At 50.1% G+C, this 19,221-nt stretch overlaps 1 protein-coding gene across 1 annotated transcript; it reads right to left on the bottom strand.

Annotated features, from left to right (window-relative positions):
* Positions 1-1,427: 1,427 nt before the first annotated feature.
* LOC129373824 (serine/threonine-protein kinase TAO2-like) lies at positions 1,428-18,740 on the bottom strand. The gene is given in 22 exon segments (XM_055051910.1): positions 1,428-5,285; positions 5,288-5,401; positions 5,404-5,473; positions 5,546-5,728; positions 5,995-6,216; positions 6,299-6,538; positions 6,622-6,825; positions 6,910-7,038; positions 7,112-7,348; positions 7,417-7,545; positions 7,617-7,823; positions 9,039-9,209; positions 9,286-9,367; positions 9,514-9,607; positions 9,681-9,772; positions 9,849-9,962; positions 14,053-14,149; positions 14,217-14,262; positions 14,332-14,433; positions 14,549-14,620; positions 15,487-15,626; positions 18,238-18,740. Coding segments are annotated over 21 exon segments (3,312 nt in total). The 5' UTR covers positions 15,619-15,626; positions 18,238-18,740; the 3' UTR covers positions 1,428-4,710.
* Positions 18,741-19,221: the final 481 nt, after the last annotated feature.

Here is a 19,221-nt window from a genome sequence, read left to right as displayed (position 1 = left end):
TCATCTTTGGCTTTGCGTTTGATATTTTCACGTCAAACGCATTAAAGACAAAGACATGAGTTCAAAGTGGAAAAATTAGAACTAAAAAAGTTGAGTTCACTGACTTACTGAGCATTAAAAGGACAAGAGACTTTTAGCTTCACGCCAGGCCACAAAGTGCTTTCAGTGAGAACCTGAGCCAGAAAGATCTGCAGCTTACAAGAAGAAGAAATGGGAATCTTATCTATAAAAAGTTGAACAAATCAGATTACTGCAGATTTACTTGTCTAACATCACAGGCTTGAAAGTGTGCTTCCATTTCAGCCTGTTGGAGGGTCAGAGGTCATTTCTTTCCCCTCAGTAAAGGCTTCTCTTCCATTCTTCCAGAAGTTCTTTTCTTTCAGTCAATCTTGCAGAAATCTTCAGTGAAGCAAAGCTTGTTGTGCAGAAATTGTGATGTTTTTACTGCTTTCCAGACGGCATCACAGAACGGATGATGATGATGATGATAATGGGTCCAGGACAGGGGCCTCCAGGCTTCCAGGCCTCCAGGCCTCCAGGCCTCCAGGCTTCCAGGCCTCCAGGCCTCCAGGCCTCCAGGCTTCCAGGCCTCCAGGCCTCCAGGCTTCCAGGCCTCCAGGCTTCCAGGCCTCCAGGCCTCCAGGCCTCCAGGCTTCCAGGCCTCCAGGCTTCCAGCCCTCCAGCCCTCCAGGCCTCCAGGCTTCCAGGCCTCCAGGCTTCCAGGCTTCCAGGCTTCCAGGCCTCCAGGCTTCCAGGCCTCCAGGCGACCTGCAGGTTTTAGATGAGCCACACCTCCATCTCCTCCAGGTGTGGATCAAAACTCCAGAGCCTTAATGACTTATTATTCTATTCAGGTGCAGCAGAGGCTCAGCTACAGGTTGCAGGGGCCCAGGTTCTCTATCTGGTTCCCCAACTTCTGTCCTGGAGGAAACCTGGAGAGAACCTGGAGGAAACCTGGAGAGAACCTGGAGGAAACCTGGAGAGAACCTGAAGGAAACCTGGAGGAAACCTGGAGAGAACCTGGAGGAAACCTGGAGAGAACCTGGAGGAAACCTGGAGAGAACCTGGAGGAAACCTGGAGAGAACCTGGAGGAAACCTGGAGAGAACCTGGAGGAAACCTGGAGGAAACCTGGAGAGAACCTGGAGGAAACCTGGAGAGAACCTGGAGGAAACCTGGAGAGAACCTGGAGGAAACCTGGAGAGAACCTGGAGGAAACCTGGAGAGAACCTGGAGGAAACCTGGAGAGAACCTGGATCTGTTGCTGCTCCAGCGTCCAGGACAATCCTAACAGGCTTCCGTTACAGCGTTTCTGTTCTGCGATGCTAGCTCGATGCTAACGCAGTTAGCAGCATGTTCCCTCTTAGTCTTCCACATTTTTCTTGTGAGACGTTCAGACTCACAGCAGCAAAACGAGGAAATCTGAGCTTCGGGTTGTTTGTCTTTTATTTGTCCAAAAGTATTTTATGTTTCGGCTCATTCTCTATTTCACACATCGGCACAGCGCCTCCTGCTGGTCGCCATCATCACCGCGCTGCACCCAAACAGATTCAAACACCAAGTCAGCAGCAGGTCTCACACTCAACACTTTGACGTTGGGACGAGATTTTGTCCCTGGATCTGCAGATTGAGCTGCTTTCAAGAAACCATCAGAAAGTGAACGGGACTCAGAAACGTCCCAGTTTTTTTTCACTTCAAGTGAACGAAGCCTCTCATTGTGGTTTTAAGTAAAATGTTAAGTTTAAATGATGCGTTCATCAGAACAGCGGAGAAAAGGAAGTTGGCCTTTAAAAGCAGGTGAGACAGAGACAAAGTTGGTTTGACTCGTTTGCGGTGCAGCTGCAGCGTTTCACCGCCTCAGGAGCCACAGGAAACTAAAGTTGGCAAAATGAAATCTCACAGTTTGAAACAAAAAGTTCATCCAGGGAGGCCAGCAGATTCTGACTCTCCACATCCAAACAGCGTCTTTCTGTCCAACACGGAATGTGTCCGTTTGTCCTTTCGCCCAGCGGCAAGTCAACATTTGCACAAACACCAAAGGAAAGAAAAGGAAAGACGCGTTTCCTGTGGAATCCGCTCCACTGTTCATATTCTCTCAGTGCAAATGAGGTAGACATGACACGAAGAGACGGCGATGGAGAGAAGGACCTGCTGCAGCTAACAGGAAGGGGGACGGACCGCTGGCACTCTCAGACCTTATTTGGAAATGGGACCATTGCACTCCGGAAGTGAAGGGGGCGCTATAGTAATGTAATTATATTAGTTACATTACCACCTTTAAGAGAAGTTCAAATACATGCTGAGAGAAAATTCTTCTTAAATGTGAAAATATATCAGATTTCAAAAGAAAATAAAAACAGGAGCCTGTGGATGATATAGGAAACAGCGCCCCCTTCACTTCCGGAGTGCAACAGTCCCATTTCCATATAAGGTCTGAGACTGACGGCGGTTCGTCTCCCTTCCTGTTAGCTGCAGATGGCTCTGTGCAAAAAACTGCGACCATGAAGCGTCTGTGGAAAACAGGAGCAGATTCCTGCTACGGAGGCCAAGAGGGACAAAACTGTCGAAAACAATCCTGTGGATGTGAAGAGACAGTTCAATACATAAACCATCTGATTCTACATCTGATCAATACATCGGACAAGTTTATTACTGAAAATGGCGATATTTCTTTTTCAGTATTGTGATGTTTGTTTCTATCACATTTAAATGTTTTGCCTATTTTCAGAGATATTGCCAGAAGCTTTTAGAAAACATAAAACAAAATCTAATTATTTAGATTTTTTAAAAAAAGTTCTAAAGACAATTTTATAATTTTTAAATAAACTCTTTGATGTAAATCAAAGTTTTCTCTCAGTTCTTTAAATCTAAATATTTTTATGCAAATATTTTGGTTTAAAATATTTTATTGTGATATTTAGTTTCAGCCTCCATTTCTATTTTAGTTAGAAACTCATTTTCTAATGGGTTTTATTTATTGTTTTTTTAGTGAAGGACTTTCGTCATTTTAGCAGACAAAAAAAAATAAGCTAAAAGTTTCTAAACAAAATGTAAAAAAAAAAGACTTGATTCAGTTTAATTCAAATATTTGTCAATATTTTATGACATTTTTAATATTTAATCTTAAGGCAACAATCATTATTTTAGCCAAAATGAATGGACAAATGATAGATTATACTGATCACAGCTCATCCACAGGATTATCTGATCATTTATCTCTTTGGGCTCCGTGTTTTACACTGCTCCAGGGAAAAACTTGGACTAGACCAGGAAGGAAGAATAAAAACATGGCACGAATGTAGTGAACTCATCTAAAGTCTGTTGCACTGCGGACTTCAATACCGGCTCCAAACCAACTGGAGTAGATCTCAGCCCCGCCCACAGCGAGAGGCCCCGCCCACAGCGAGAGGCCCCGCCCACAGCGAGAGGCCACCCCTGAGACCTCACTGGGAATGCTGGGAAATATAGTCCCCCGGAAATATTTAATTCTTATAGTTCTATCACAGTAACATCGCATTTATTTCCCACCTAGTGGTCAACATAGGCAATGACATCTTAACATAAATACTCCGACTGCAGCAGTAGTTATTATGGGATGGCGTCTGCCTCCTTCTAGTACAAATTGGCTTAAATCACGTGACAAAATAATCATTACTTATTACAGTCTTAAAGTTAGTGCTTCTATGTACAACAATAACGCCAATCAGAGTGTTGAACAGCGCCCCCATCAGGACACCTGCCTTTATAAATAGGTAGTGAGCTGCATGTTCACTGTCCAGCGGCTCCATGCGCCCGTCTGACCTGCAGAGGCAGACAGACCTGTTCAATGAGCCGTCAGTGCTGCGCGCGCACACACACACACGCACACACACACACGCACACACATGCACACACACACACACACACACACACACACACACACACACCACAGCGGATTCTGATTGGAGGACAGGTGTGCATGATTCCCGGTTTGCTGGATCCTCAGTCAGATGATCCTGTTAGTGTTTTTCCAGCTCTGCTTTCTGCAGCCAGCCGAAATTACATCATCAAATTTGCAGTTGAAGTTATTTAATCCTGAGGATTAATGGTCTGGGTCAGACTGGATCGCTAGAAAGTTCTGACTGAGGACCAGAAAGGACGAAAGCTGCAGACGACCCCAGGTTCTGAACCCGATCGTTTTGGGTCAATCTGGCAGAGGACAGCAGCGGTATCAATGCTGCCCCCTGCTGGACGCCCATATTTACACACGTCCACGTCAGCTCTGCCCCGGGTTCTGTGCAACCCAGTGGGTCGGAACCAACAATGGGACCCGAGAGGAGGTATCCGGTTCAGCAACGCGACTCGTCAGGAACGTCCGGGATCCTGATGATGTCACAGCTTCTGAGACATGAGGGATCGACAGCCTGAGGACCGGGCCCCATGAGGTTCTGGAGAACATCGCCTTCAGTTGGACCGACCGTCAGGAACTCATCTCGGGTCCCTGAGGGCCAACTGCCTCTGGAGGAGCTGCAGCTCCAGGACGCTCCTTACAACTCTTTAGATAGGTGGCGTTCCTCAGATACTCAAAGAATCCTGGGTTTCTGTGGCGTGAAGCGCCTGGTGGAACGTCCTGGAGCGCCGTTTCCTCTGACCGCTTGGAGACAGCAGCTGACTCCCAGGAGCCCCTCTCTGGCGCCGCCTAGTGGCTCCTGGGAAGGCCGCGGCGGACGTCTCAGGAGAAGGACAGGTTGGAGCCGTTGGAGATGTGGGAGGTGACAGAGGTGCTTCGGCTGAGCCCCCCGTCGCCGGCGCCGCCGCCGCCAGGGCCTCCGGACGCCGTGCGCCTCAGCGGCTGGGGGCTGTTCCTGAGGGCCATGCCTGGGCCGCGGACGCCCAGGCCGCCGCCATAGCCGCCCTGCGAGGAGGACGAGGAGGAGGCGGAGGAGGCGGGGGAGGAGCAGGAAAAGGAGATGGGTGGAGGCGCGGCGGGGGGCAGCACGGCCAGCGACTGGGAGGAGGCGTGGTAGGAGAGCTGCTGGAGGCCCCGGGCATGCTGGGAGTAGTGGCCGCCGCCGGACGGCCACTCGCGGGTCTGGCGCTCCCGGCCGTCGCGTTCGTCGCGGTACAGCTGCGGCGTGCTCTGGTGGTGTTGGTACAGCTGCTGCTGGTGGTGGTGAGGGGGGGCGCGGGCTCTCGGCTCGGCCCGGCCGAAGCCGGCGCCGTGGTTCTGGCCGCGCCAGGCCGGGCCGGCCGGCGAGTTCTGGAGGCCGTGGCTCCAGTGGCCGCCGGAGCGCGGGCCGGGCCGGCCGGCCAGCCTCCGGCACCGGCGGCCTGGCCGGGCGGCGGGTAGCCGTCGGCGGCGCCCAACGCCATGCCGCTGAAGCCCAGCCGCAGGCTCTCTGAGTCGAACGCCTCCACCTCCGGGCCTGGCGCTCCAGCAGCGTCCGGATCCGCTCCGACCGCTCCGCCTGCAGCGCCACCATCTCCTCTTCGATCTGCGGGGAGAGGTTGGTCAGAACGGGTAAGAACCGGGTTAGTAACGGGTCAGAACCGGGTCGGAGCCGTACCCTCTGCTCCAGCAGCGCGCGGCGCAGCGCCACCCGCGCCTCCAGTTCCTGCGCCTCGCGGTCGTGCGTCCCGTCCGTGTGGATCTTGATCTTGCTCTGGTAGGCGTTGAGCAGCTCCAGCTCCTGCTGCAGCTGCAGCCGCAGCGCCTGCTGCTCCGCCTCCTGCGTCTCATCCAGCCGCAGCTGCGGGGACAAATGCCGGGTCAGAACCTGCAGGTTAGGCTAGGGGGCGCTACTGCATGTGATAAAATACAATAATTATAAATTTAGCATTTCTCACAACTCTAAACTTAACCAGTCTGCCTCTGCTACTGGTTTATAAAAGCATTGAACACAAACACTCAGCCTGGCAGGGGTCAGTAAAGCCGGGGGGCCCGCCAGGCTGAATCCCCGGCACTAGGATGGGCCAGAAGCAGCTACCGGGTCAGAACCGGTCACCAGCGGCTTGCCTTGCTGACGGCCTGCGTGGACAGCATGTCGTTGACCGAGTGGTCGTACTGCTCGGCCAGGATGGCCAGCTTCCGGGTCTGCTCGTCCTTCAGCCGCTTCAGAACCAGCTTGTGTTCGGACCGGGGCGTGGTCTCCAGCAGGTGGTTCCGTAGAGCCTTATACTGCCGGGTCTGGATCTTGCAGGTCTCTTGGAACTGCCTCTTGATCTGGACCTCTTTGGACTGAAATGAACACAGTCAGATTAGAACCTCTCCGAGTGCCGGCCCGGCCCACGGGCCACCAGGACGGTTCTGACCCGGCTACCTTGAGGCTCTTGGGCTGCTGCCGGACCTCCACGGCGTGTTTCTGCCGCAGTTCGTCCTCGCGCCGCTTGTTGTACTCCATCTGGTTGGTGAGCTCGGTCTGGTGCTGGGTCCGGATCAGCTCGGCCCGGGTTCTCTGGACCGAGCCGAGCTGCCGGAACTCCAGCTCCTGGGTGGACTCGTGGTGCCGCAGCAGCATGGCGCACTCCAGGTCCTTCTGGATCTGCTTCTTGTTCAGCTCCTGGGGCGACAGCAGGGTTAGGAAGGCATCTGGTCCGGATCGGGTCCGGATCGGGTTCCGCGGGGGTTCTGGAGCGGCCCTACCTCTCGCAGCAGGTCCTGCTCCAGGTTGTGGCGTGCCAGCAGCATCTTCCTCTTGTACTGGCGGCACTGCAGGTCGTAGTACTGCCTCTGGCGCCGCAGCAGGCCGGCCTCCTCCTCCGCCATCAGCTGCTGCATCACCTCCTTCTGCTGGATCAGCCACTCCTGCTTCTCCCTCTTGGGGGTCGACTGGTTCTCGCTCAGCTCCTGCTCCGGACGGGAGAAGACCCGGCTCAGACCCGGATCGGGGGCCGGGCGGTCCCTTGCTCCTGATCCGGCTCCGGGTCTTACCTCCTTCAGCAGCTCCTTGCGGTGACGGTACTGGCGCTTCTGGGAGTCCAGCAGACAGTTGAGCTCCTTCTTCTGCTGGCCCAGGATCTGCTGCTGGAACTTCTTCTCCTCGGCCAGAGCGGCTTTGACCTGCAGGACATGCAGAACGAACACATCAGGCACCGGGAGGGGGAGCGGGACCGGAGCAGCGGCCGAAACGGACCTCTTTCTCCAGGACCGCCTGGTTCTTGCGGGCCAGCTTGTCGAGCTCGGCGGAGAAGCCTGTCCTCTGTGCGTCCAGCTCCTTGTCCAGCTTCAGCTGATGCTCGTCCATCTCCGCCTTCAGCTTGTTCTCCAGGCCCAGCAGCTGCTTCTGGTGCAGCTGCCGCATGCGCTTGTAGCCGGACATCTGGTCCCGCAGCGCCGAGCCCTGCTCGTGCTCCTGGATCTGACGAGTCACCTGCGGGACGGCGACAAGTCACACATCCGCCCGGACACGAGCCGGGACCTGTCCTCTCCGGAACCTACCAGGGAAGCGGTCCGGATGGTGGCGAAGTGGTCCCGGTTCCGGTAGAAGGCCCGGCGGCGGCCGGCAGAGGGGGCCTGCGGCTGCTCCAGCTCCGGCTGGTACGGGTCGTCGTAGATGTTGTCCTGACCCTGCAGAGGAGGGAGGCGTTAGAGACGGTCCCGACTCGACCCGACCCGACCCGACCAGGCCCTGGGCTCACTGTGGGCCGGTGGATGATGGAGCTGTTGGAGGTGACGGTGTTCTCGCCCTCCTGCAGGATGGCCATGTCGCCGCTGCTGTCGGAGGCGTCCGCCAGGCTGTTGACGGAGCTGGACTGGGAGCTGGCCGAGATGGACATACTGGGAACGGACTGGGAGCTCTCCACGCTGTTCACCGTGCCGCCCTGCAGCAGGTAGGGCTCCACCTCCTAACACACACACACACACACACACACACACACACACACACACACACACACACACACACACACACACACACACACCATGAGGCAACCCGACCCGGTTCTGGTGCCTCAGAACTTGGGCGGTAAAATCACATCAATTCTACGATATTTAGCGATTTTTTATCCCCGATAAAAAAAGATGAATCTTCCAGCATTTCTGAGTTTGTTTTAGAGTTTGTAAGAAAGATGTCAACACTGCAGTTTTTGGAACATTGTATTTCTGGACTTTCTGTAGAATCTTGTAATATTCAATTACTTACTACTTGGCTTTCAAATAAAATGTACCCAATGCATTTGTGTTCATTTAAATACAATTTATTTGAAGAATTATGAGGTTTGCTCATTTTTTTAAACACGCTGCCATAATTATGAACATAACTATACATTGTTTTTAGGGAAAAAATAATTTTAGAACAAAAACGTCAATTTTTATTTTAAATTTTTAAATAAGTCGGATTGCAAGTTTCTCTGCTGCTCTGAACATTTTGCTGGCGGTGCAGATTTATTCCTAAAACAGATTTATAAAAGATATTTTTAAATTTTATACACTTAAATCTGGCAGAGTGACCAATCACAGCCCGTTGCCTCAACACGTTGCCTCAGCTTGTTGCCTCAACATGTTGCCTCAACACGTTGCCTCAGCGCGTTGCGAACCATCGATTCATTAATCTTAAATTTACTCGGCTGCCTGATTTCCATGTTCCTCTGCGTAGCTGATGGCCTTCAGTTTAAACTGCCTTTGCTATTTTCAGGGTTGTTAAAACAACAATGTTCTGCATAACCCGTTCTTTCATGTACAATCAACGCTCACACTTTCCCCGTTAGCGTTCGCATGGTGTTCTCTACTACAACACACACAGGGCGCACCGCACATTTTGAAGAAAATCTAAGACTTTTATGTGCGCCCTACAGTCATGAAAATACAGTAATTGTATTTTTTGATTTGTTGTTTTTAAGATTGTATAGTCGTGGGTTTAAATATTGTTTTACTGGCGCCGTTTTCTTGTAACATGTAATTACCCAGTAATATTTCTACATTTCCTGCCCAATTCATTTTACTACAAAAACATGGCAGGTGTACTGGAGAAATCATGGTTTCTCTCAGTGGGCGGGACTTCCAGAGCTGCACGCCCAATCACAGCGCTCTGAGGGGTCAGCGTCTGTCCTAAGGGGTCATACCTCGTCGTCGTCGCCGCCCTCAGACGGCGGCCCGTTCTGCTGTGTCTCTTGGAACAGGATCTTCTTCATTTTGCGGTACTGCAGGTTGTCCAGCTCCCGCACGGCGTCCTTCGTCCGCGCAATCAGGTCCATGATGACCGTCAGCGGGCGCTCACGGCTCAGGAAACGGTGCTGCAGGAGACAGGAGGGGTTAAACAGAACCAGAACCGCAAGCGAACAGGACCAGAACCAGAACCAGAGGGCTTACGTTCAGTAGGACGTCTGAGGTGGGACGGTCCTGAGGAATCTTTTGCAGACACGAGTCCACGAAGCTCCGGAACGAGTCGGACCTGCAGGGCAACTAGGTGTTAGGAGCTGAGAGGACAGTGGTGAGACGGCTAATTGGCCGGACAATGCTGGACAGACAGACGGCCCGATGGACAGACGGGTGGTATGATGGAGGGACAGGCTGTACGCTGTTCGGATGGCGTCTCACCAGTGGTTGGACTGCAGCACTGGGCTCTCGTTCTGGGCGATCTGGTACAGGGCGCTCATGGCGTTCATGTTGAAGAGCGGTGGCTTCCTCTCAGCTGGGAACAGAGCAGAGACACGTTAGGACCCGACGGTTCTGCCCAGGTGGGGACCGGGTCAGGTTTTACCCACCGAGCTCGATGCCAGTGATGCCGAGAGACCAGACGTCCACCTTCCCGTCGTACTGACCCTCGTCCATGGCCAAGATCACCTCTGGAGCCATCCTGCAACACAGACCGGGTCAGATGGAACCGTTCAGGCCAGTTTGGGCCGAAACGCGACCGGATGGTCAGAGCTCACCAGTACGGCGTTCCGACGAAGGAGTTGGCCGGAGACATAATGGAGGCCGACCCGAAGTCGCCCAGCTTGACCTGACCCGGTTCTGTCAGCAGGATGTTCCCGGCCTTCACGTCTCTGAAACACAGACTGACCTTTTAAAAACGATCCTCCAGAACCCAACCAGAACCAGAATGGACATCAGATGGTGGTGGATAGTGTGAGGTTCTGACCACATACCACAGACAACAGAATCGCCCTGGTACCAGGATGGAGTGAAGCATGAACACTTATTTAATCTACGATGGTTGAATCAGCTTCATTGCAGTCATTGCTGTTCATAAAATAAACTTTCTGCACCAAATTCACTGCTAGTGTCATTTATCTGATGAATCACTTCCCCGCCCAACCTGAAAACCTTCTGCCTGACTCGCCGTGCTGGAAAGACACGGCGACGGCGGGCAGATGGACTCAGTCTGAAGGAAAACAGAACCGGATCGATAAGCTGACCATCGTCTGGGTTACAGAAGGAAGATGTCAAACAATAATAGCCAAAAGGCAGCAAACAAATTTATTTAGACATCATCCGATGTTTATGGAACTGAATCTCTGGAAACCTGCAAACCTTTTGAAGAAATCAGGATTATTAACGTCTGATTACAGCTTTGCATCATCTCCTTTAGAACCACTTTGTGTGTGAATCCATCACATGAGGAGTGCGGGGTATGAGGAGCTGGTGGTATTTTTGTTCTTGTTCAGGGCTCTGCAGACATCGCCTGAACTTGGCTCCTTGCCTGGTTTGATGTGCCAAATTCCCAGGATGTAAACGATTTGGAGAAGCTGTGATGGTCAGTTTTATTGATTTTCTGATGGTTAGAGAAGCAGGCTGTCCGACTTGCTCTGAGTCTGCATCAGAACTTCGCCGAGCCGTTCTTCTTTCTGTTAGAAAGAAAGGGTGACGCTGGGCAAGCAGCCCTCCCCTGATTGGTTCCTGCGCTAGAACCCGTCAGACCGGATACACCATCAGAACAATCAGGTAACAAAGCATCAGCGGCAACCAGGGGCAGTGAGCAGCGCAGCTCCTCCAGCGGAAGTCTGGAGCAGATTAGGACCAATCAGAGAAATCCACCATTTAAAAGCCAGATGTTGCGCTGATTGTAAATAATGTCCACTACAAAAAAGGGGAAAATCTACTTCCATTGAGTTATTAATGTTATCATTACTGTTAATGATGAGTTTCATGTTTCATATTCCAGGAGACATTCAAACAGCTCGAATTAGGGTGTCCACAGTGTGTTTCAGGGGCCATTTATGGCCCTTGGACTGGTGTGATGCGACTGATTATTTATAATCAGGGAAAAATTATTGCTGACATAATTTTCTTTCAATGGCAAATGCAACAGAAAGTATTGATGTTTAATATACAGCTTTTGCAGTAATTATTCTTCAAGGATTCTGCCAGGATAAGATCTGAGGCCTGACACAGTCCAGCAGACAGCCAGGGGTCCGACATCAAACACCGATTCTGGAACGGTTTTGGACTGAACCACCAATCATCTGCAAGGAAGCTCATCACATGAGGAACATCTCAACAGGTGAGACTGAAGCAACTGGTGCTGAATGGAGCTAATGTAGCTAACAAGCCAACAGAGCTAAAGGCAAGGCACATGATTTATTGATACGCACATTGAACAAGGTGATTCAAGGGCACCAGCTGTGCTAACGCACATAATGTGATTAACAGAACTAACTGTTCTAACAGAGCTAATGAAGCTAGCAAGCCAACAGAGTAGGCCTGTAGCGATAAACGATAAATCAATTCATCGCACGATAAATTAAAACTATCGACGTCATTTCAATTATCGTCTATGTCGTTTCTTCCTGCCTTTTTCTCTTCCTGTTGATGACACTGAATGAAAAAAGGCTCAACTCCACTGACCCTCCCTTCCTTATTTCTTAGTGTAATGCCCAGCGCGCTGCACCATCTGATGTCGCCGATTGTCGCCCTTTATCAAAACCTGAGAGACATTAGCCGACAGAAATCCTCGCTATAACGGTTCAATCGAACCGTGTTGTGTCCAACAATGGAAACAAAATAATAAGTCCAGTTCACTAACTTTGAAACCAGGCATTAATCAATTCCTTACTACAATCTACCTGCATGTATGTGGCTAGTGTCAGTCTGACTGAATGAAAATCATTATAAACTATTTATGTCACCTTAACGAAGAACAGCTGAAAAGTTACCGGGTTTTCTGCTAAAAATTTCGCTCCAACTCCTCCCCTAGTTATTTATATTTTCTTTGCATGAAATGTTGAATAAACATTCATGTTGTTTCCGATGTCTACTGGACTTTGGGTTGCATTGTGTCAGCTGTTCGGGATTCCCTCCATGTTTCCCCTCAGAAAGCAGGAGGAGAATCCGCGCTTTCTGATTGGTTACCGGTCACATTCAACAGGCTGCGTCACTCTCCCAGTCTGGATAAATCCTGGATTTAGATCAGAGCAACGATCTACCGTAACACACAACGATCTACCGTAACACACAACGATCTACCGTAACACACGACGATCTACCGTAACACACAACGATCTACCGTAACACACGACGATCTACCGTAACACACAACGATCTACTGTAACACACGACGATCTACCTTAACACACGACGATCTACCTTAACACACAACGATCTACCGTAACACACGACGATCTACCGTAACACACAACGATCTACCGTAACACACAACGATCTACTGTAACACAAAACGATCTACAGTAACACACAACGATCTACCGTAACACACCACGATCTACCGTAACACACAACGATATATCGTAACACACAACGATCTACCGTAACACACGACGATCTACCGTAACACACGACGATCTACCGTAACATACGACGATCTACCGTAACACACCCACGATCTACCGTAACACACAACGATCTACCGTAACACACAACGATCTACCGTAACACACCACGATCTACCGTAACACACCACGATCTACCGTAACACACAACGATCTACCGTAACACACCACGATCTACCGTAACACACAACGATCTACCGTAACACACAACGATCTACCGTAACACACCACGATCTACCGTAACACACAACGATCTACCGTAACACACAACGATCTACCGTAACACACGACGATCTACCGTAACACACGACGATCTACTGTAACACACGACGATCTACCGTAACACACAACGATCTACTGTAACACACAACGATCTACCGTAACACACGACGATCTACCGTAACACACGACGATCTACCTTAACACACAACGATCTACCTTAACACACAACGATCTACCGTAACACACGACGATCTACCTTAACACACAACGATCTACCTTAACACACAACGATCTACCGTAACACACAACGATCTACCGTAACACACGACGATCTACCGTAACACACTAGGGACAATCTCAGAACGAATAACGTTCTCAGATTGTCGTTCTGGGTAAAAAATCCTTTAGTTTGCATCATTCAGTCGGATTCTTCTCTATTTAAATCTAATAATTACTGAAGGCAATAAACTATACAGACTTCATAATCTGCACTCTTTTGGTTGAATGCAGTGTTTATTTCCACTTTGGCTTCATGTTGTTCAGTTTTTATTCAAGTACATTTATTGTTACTGGAGACTAAGAATCTATTTTATTTTTAGTTGTTTTATTTATTTTGTGTATCAGTCCCAGTGTTAAGTGTCTTTTGAAAGTAAAGTGTATCTATCTTTGGCAGGAAATCGCATGTATTAGTACGTAATTTCCATTAAATCAATGAAAAAATGTCTTCAAACAATATTATCGTTTATCGCAATAATTTTTGAGACAATTTATCGCCCAGCAAAATCTGTTATTGTGACAGGCCTACAACAGAGCTCACAGGACTACAAGAGCTCCTGCTATTATAAGTGCTAACAGCGTTAACTAATGGCGCTAAAGAAGCTAACAGTGCTTCAAAAGCCAACACAGTGTTTAGCCTAACCCTAACCATTGCTGACAGAGCTAGCGGAGCTATGGTGCCAAAAGAGCTAATGGTGATAAAAGAGTTAATAGAACAAGCAGAGCTAACGGCACAAACACCGCTTACATTGCTAGCAGAACTAATGGAGCTAACGGACTTTGCTGAGTTAGCTGAGCTAGTGGCGCTAAAGGAGCTAATGGCACCAACAGTGCTAGGCAGCAGATGTACCTGTGGATCATGTTGTGAGAGTGCAGGTAAGCCAGACCCTGCAGCGCTCCGTGGGTGATGGCAGCAATCTCCACTTCCTGCAGCGGCTTCTTGTGGACTGAGGACAGAAACAAGGTCAGACCCAGCAGGAAGACAAGATGGCCGACACACAGAGCTCAACTGACCTTCCAAGAGGTCAGAGGCCGAACCAAGACAGTACTCCATCACCAACTGAGGAACAGACAGACAGTTAGCGAGGACCGACCCGGAGGAGGCGGAAACGCGGCCGCCGGTACCTACCCATGCCGTGTGTTCCTTCAGGTAGCAGCCCAGGTACTCGATGGTGTTGGGGTGACGCAGCTTCTGCAGAAACTTCACCTCCTTGATGATGTCCTGCCATTTCTGCACATCACAACATACTGCAATTACTGGCAGACAGGAAGTGAGCTCAGAGCACTCTGGTGGGCAAAGCCACAGCCTCAGGAAGTCATGACATCACACGAGACGGAGCCGTTACCTCATTGGTCTGCTTGCCACTGTAGGACATCTTCTTAATGGCCACCACCTCATTGCTGCGTCCGTCACGCGCCTGGAGACACACGAAGAACGAACCTCCAATCAGGGGCAGGGTCTGGGACCAGAACCAGGACAAGAACCTGGACCGGGACCAGAACCGGGACCAGGACCGGGTTCTAACAAAGGGGGGACCTAAAGATTCATTCTCATTTCTTTCTTTTGCCTTTTCATATTGATATTGTTTCAATTCAAGGTTTCCTTCATGATTTCTCTGCAGGGCAAATTAAAGACTTCTCCAAGATTGGGGTGGTCCTCTCGACCCCCCGGGATTTACGCCCATGGCTTCACAAGTTTATGATGAGGCGTCGCTTCCATGGAAATAGACCGAAGTCTAATCCAGATGAAACTGAATAATTCATCATTATCACCAACCTGTCTCAAAACGAGACTTTCTGATGGATTTCAGGGAAACATCAACTAACAACTAATTTACCTCGGTTTAGTGTGTGTGTGTGTGTGTGTGTGTGTGTGTGTGTGTGTGTGTGTGTGTGTGTGTGTGTGCGGGCACGCTACAGGACGTTTGCTGTTTCTGCAGAGGCTCTGACACACTCAGGAGCATCTCACAGCAGTTTGGAAGAGAACGTCTGCCTCCCACTCAGGATCAGCTTACAGGACACACACACAGAAAGAGAAACATACACACACACTCACACACACAGAAAGAGAAACATACACACACACTCACACACACAGAAACACTTTTCAGGCCTCCTCTGCTCCGTCTGATTGCGCTCAGATTCAGGTTGAGACGAAAACCCTGTTCTGATCTAAACCACTCCGGACTTGGTTCTACAGCGCCGCGTTCAGGAACCGGTTCTGATTGGGCGAGCGGTTCTGTGGGTTCTGCTTCTGCCATCGCTCCAGAACTGGAGTACTCACGAAGTAGACGGCTCCGAAGCTGCCGTGTCCAATCTCCCTGAGGTCGGTGAAGAGCTTCTCCGGATCGTCCCTGCAGAACAGATCGGCGACATCGGGGTCCTTGAGGCTCCCGGCACGCGCACTGGAGGGCATGGCTGCACCTGGGACGGGATGGAGACAGCAGAGGACATTAGAGGACTTTAGAGGACAACGGGGACTATGCAGGGACGGCCAGGTGTTGGTGTTGGCTGGGACCAGGACCGGTTCGTGTCTAGAACCCAAACTTTTTCTGCCTGGTTGGAAAATCTGGAGGAAGTGAAGCAGGTCTGATCAGACCCCGGGTCTGGACTGGACAATGAAAACTTATATTGGGGTTTCCATATAAGTCGGTTCCAGCAGAGATAAAGACCAGGTTTCCATGATAACAGGGACGGAGACGGTTGATCCCAGACGAGTGGCTGCACGCCCGCTGTTCCCTGGAAAACCTCGACCCTACAGCCGAGTCGCACTGAGCTGACAGTTACATCATCAACGTGCGTCAGACTTCAGTAGAAGAAGGCAGACAGTAAAAATAAACAATGGTTGAAAATGCTTATGAACTGAAAGCAGCCTGAGTCAGTGAACGCATCACATCCCGACCCACCACTGCTGGTCCCCGTTATAACTCAGACCAGAAGAGAACAGAACCAGTTCAGAACTGGGTCAGCAGCTGCAGTCAATGCTCCACAAATGGCCGTTGCTGTTAGCTGGGCTTCCTGTTTATCAGCATCTTTACTGAAATCCATCCAGAGGCGGCGGCCATCTTTAGTGCCATAAACAAAGCTGGGAGACAGCTGCTCTCTATTTGCCTTCCTGATAGTCATGATGCCAATACCTTGTAAAGACAAGGTATTGTCTTTACAACTGAGACGAGCTGACTAGCATCTCAGAGGCTCAAATCATCCATGAGCTTTGACCCCATGTCCCAGAGGAAGTTCTCTTCCCCTGCTCCAACCTCGCTCTATTGCACAACCAGACAGAGATTAAACAGGAGCAGCAAAAGCAAAGGAGGTGGATTAGCTGATATTCAGTTGTTAGCATATTAGCATAAGACGACATACTAAAATAGTCTTCAGTCAGAGAAACTGTTCAGAGTCGCTGGCAGACTGACTGCAGCTGAAGATGCTCTGTGTGCCGACAACGTGTCACTTCTGTTTGGGATGGATAATGTTTTTATGAATGGACCAATAAAGGTTTTCCTGCCTCTTCTGTATTTCCGGTTAAACGTGGTTTCTCCTCCTCGCTGAGCTCCAGCCAATAGGAGCATAGTTCAGGTAACAGGTGCAGGCAGACTGCATCCAGGGTTTCAATGTTAGTATTTTTAAGCTCTGCAGCTTCCAGTTCAACTGAAGAACTGGTTCCAGTAACGATGATGGGAACCAGCGCCCTGCGGCTCTGACAGCAGCCATGTTAACCCTTCACATCCTGGAGAACATCCTTCACTTCCTGCCTGGGCTGCCGCCAAAGAGGAAGCAGCTCCAGAGTGACGGGGATGCCGGTCACATGTCTGGATCTGAGCCGACTGCTGAGAATGATTGCTAAGCTAATAATAGAGATTCATCATCTCTACAAGAATAAAAGTGTCTGGCTCACAGAGGACAGATCCAGAGCAAGAGCTGCAGCATCACCAGAGACAGAGCAATGGACCTTAAGCAGCAGGCCTGGACTCTCCCATGTTTTGGTGTTTGCTCTCCTTTGACATATCGGCTCACGGGCGCTTTAAAGCTCAGTGGTTTTTATCACATTCTGAAAACTTAACTTGCTTTTGTCTTCACCTGCAGACAACAACCTGAGAGTAAAAAGAGGTGCAAAGGATTGGAGCGCAGCCACATCCCACCGTCTCTGAAAATCAACCCTCTTGTTGCTAATGGCTGGGAAAGCTTAGTGATGTTTGCAGCTGCAGACGGAAAGCAGCATCTGAGCTGACTGCAGAAAATCATTTCCCTGCCTCTTAAAAGGCAGTAAAATAATAAAGGGAGTGTAATTAAAATAGGAAAGGAAAAACTCTGGGCAACCAGTAAATGTTGCCCACCAACAGTGTTAATAATATGCCAACAGAGCGAGCAACATCTAGTTTAAATACATCTACAGTGACAAGGAAAGATCAGGAAGGGCTAAAACAGCACAACAACCAGCTTCAGCACTAAGCATCTGAATAATAATTAAACATAAGTGAAAGACCTGCAGAACCGGGTCAGCAATAAAAGTGCAGCACTGTTTGGTGAAGCTGCTCTGACTCTGAACCCGAAATAAATCAAACTCTACATACAAACAACCTGAGCATCCATGTTTATGGTCAAAATATTTCCACTTGGCTCAGTAATCTGTTCCTGTGAGCTTCAGGGACTAATAATATACAAATCAATAATAATTTATTGATATGAAAGGGACATCTGTTTTTAGGAACAGTAAGCTTTTAACATCCGACAGATTACCTGCTTTTATTCAGAGAATAATAAAAATATATATTATAAAATGTAACTAATCTTTATTATAATAAAATAAAAAGGTTTAACTGACAGATAAACCAGGTTTAATGAAGGAATCGTGGCAGTTCAGCGGTTGGGAAACATTTAGCTAACCTGGAGGAAGAAGAAATCAGATTTAGGCTGCTAAGAAACCTTCTGTACTGGAGACCCTGCTGGCCTTACTGGCCCCCAGGTTCGGACCATATTGGGCCCAGGTTCGGACCATATTGGGCCCAGGTTCGGACCCGGACGTGGCCGAACTTACCGCAGCTTCTTGAGGTCCCCTCTGGACCGAAAAACTAACGGTTAGCAGCAAAGCTAGCAGCCGGTCTCGGTCCTCATATCGCGGGTTTCCCCTCAGCAGAACTCCTGGTCCATGTCCATGACGGTTCTCCTGGGTTTTGGGGAGGCGCTGCGGTCCAGCCGCTGGGGTCCAGCCGCTGGTTCCGGGAGGGTCTGCGGGTCTGTAACGGTCCGCTCCGCAGCTCCGGTCTGCGCCGCTCTTGAGCTAATAGCTTAGCGTGTTAGCTGGCAGGCTAACTGTACCATCAGCTGCTCCGCGGGGTGTGGCTGATGTTTCCTTGCAAAGTTTCCCGTCCGGACATACTGACCCACCGAACCGGCCTAGAGTGGGCCTAGAACCCGCACCCCATCCTCCATCTGGACCCGTTCCTCCTCCCGTTTTTTGTTCCTGCTAAACACAAGATGGCACGGGCTGCTGGGGCGGGAGTCCGAGCGGCACCAGCTCCACTTCCGGTGAGACTTCCGCTTCAAAAATAAACCGACCTACATAGAGATGAAGATGATGATGAAGATGGTGATGCTGCGACGCAAGCTGCGGGAAATCACGCATTTCCACAGAGCAGCTGTGTGACACCGCACGGAGGCTCCGAGTGACGGAAACATCTGGGATCGATTTTTATAATTATCTCACTTCTTCTGAAAAACATTAGTTTTTATTTTACACCACGATCCATATCTATTTTTCAGCAGATGGTCATGAATCTGGTGCCTCAGCAGGATGTCAGACAGGTGAATCCAGATGAATCGTTTGCTTGGTGAGAGGCGTTCAGGGACCTCCCTGCTGCTGTGGACGGGTTGATGACAGAACCACAGACAGAACCGCCTGTCCTGTTGGAAAACAAACACTGACACCTGCTGCTGATTTTAGATACTGCCGGATTGTTCTTATTGCTGCCCACGGCCAGTCCGGGTCGGGTCGCAGGGCAGCAGCCTGACCTTAGAGGGG

Source organism: Poeciliopsis prolifica, unplaced genomic scaffold, assembly GCF_027474105.1.
Source record: "Poeciliopsis prolifica strain line A6 unplaced genomic scaffold, Auburn_PproV2 SCAFFOLD034, whole genome shotgun sequence".
Taxonomy (NCBI): Eukaryota; Metazoa; Chordata; class Actinopteri; order Cyprinodontiformes; family Poeciliidae; genus Poeciliopsis; species Poeciliopsis prolifica.
This window is presented reverse-complemented; position numbering and strand designations above follow the sequence as displayed.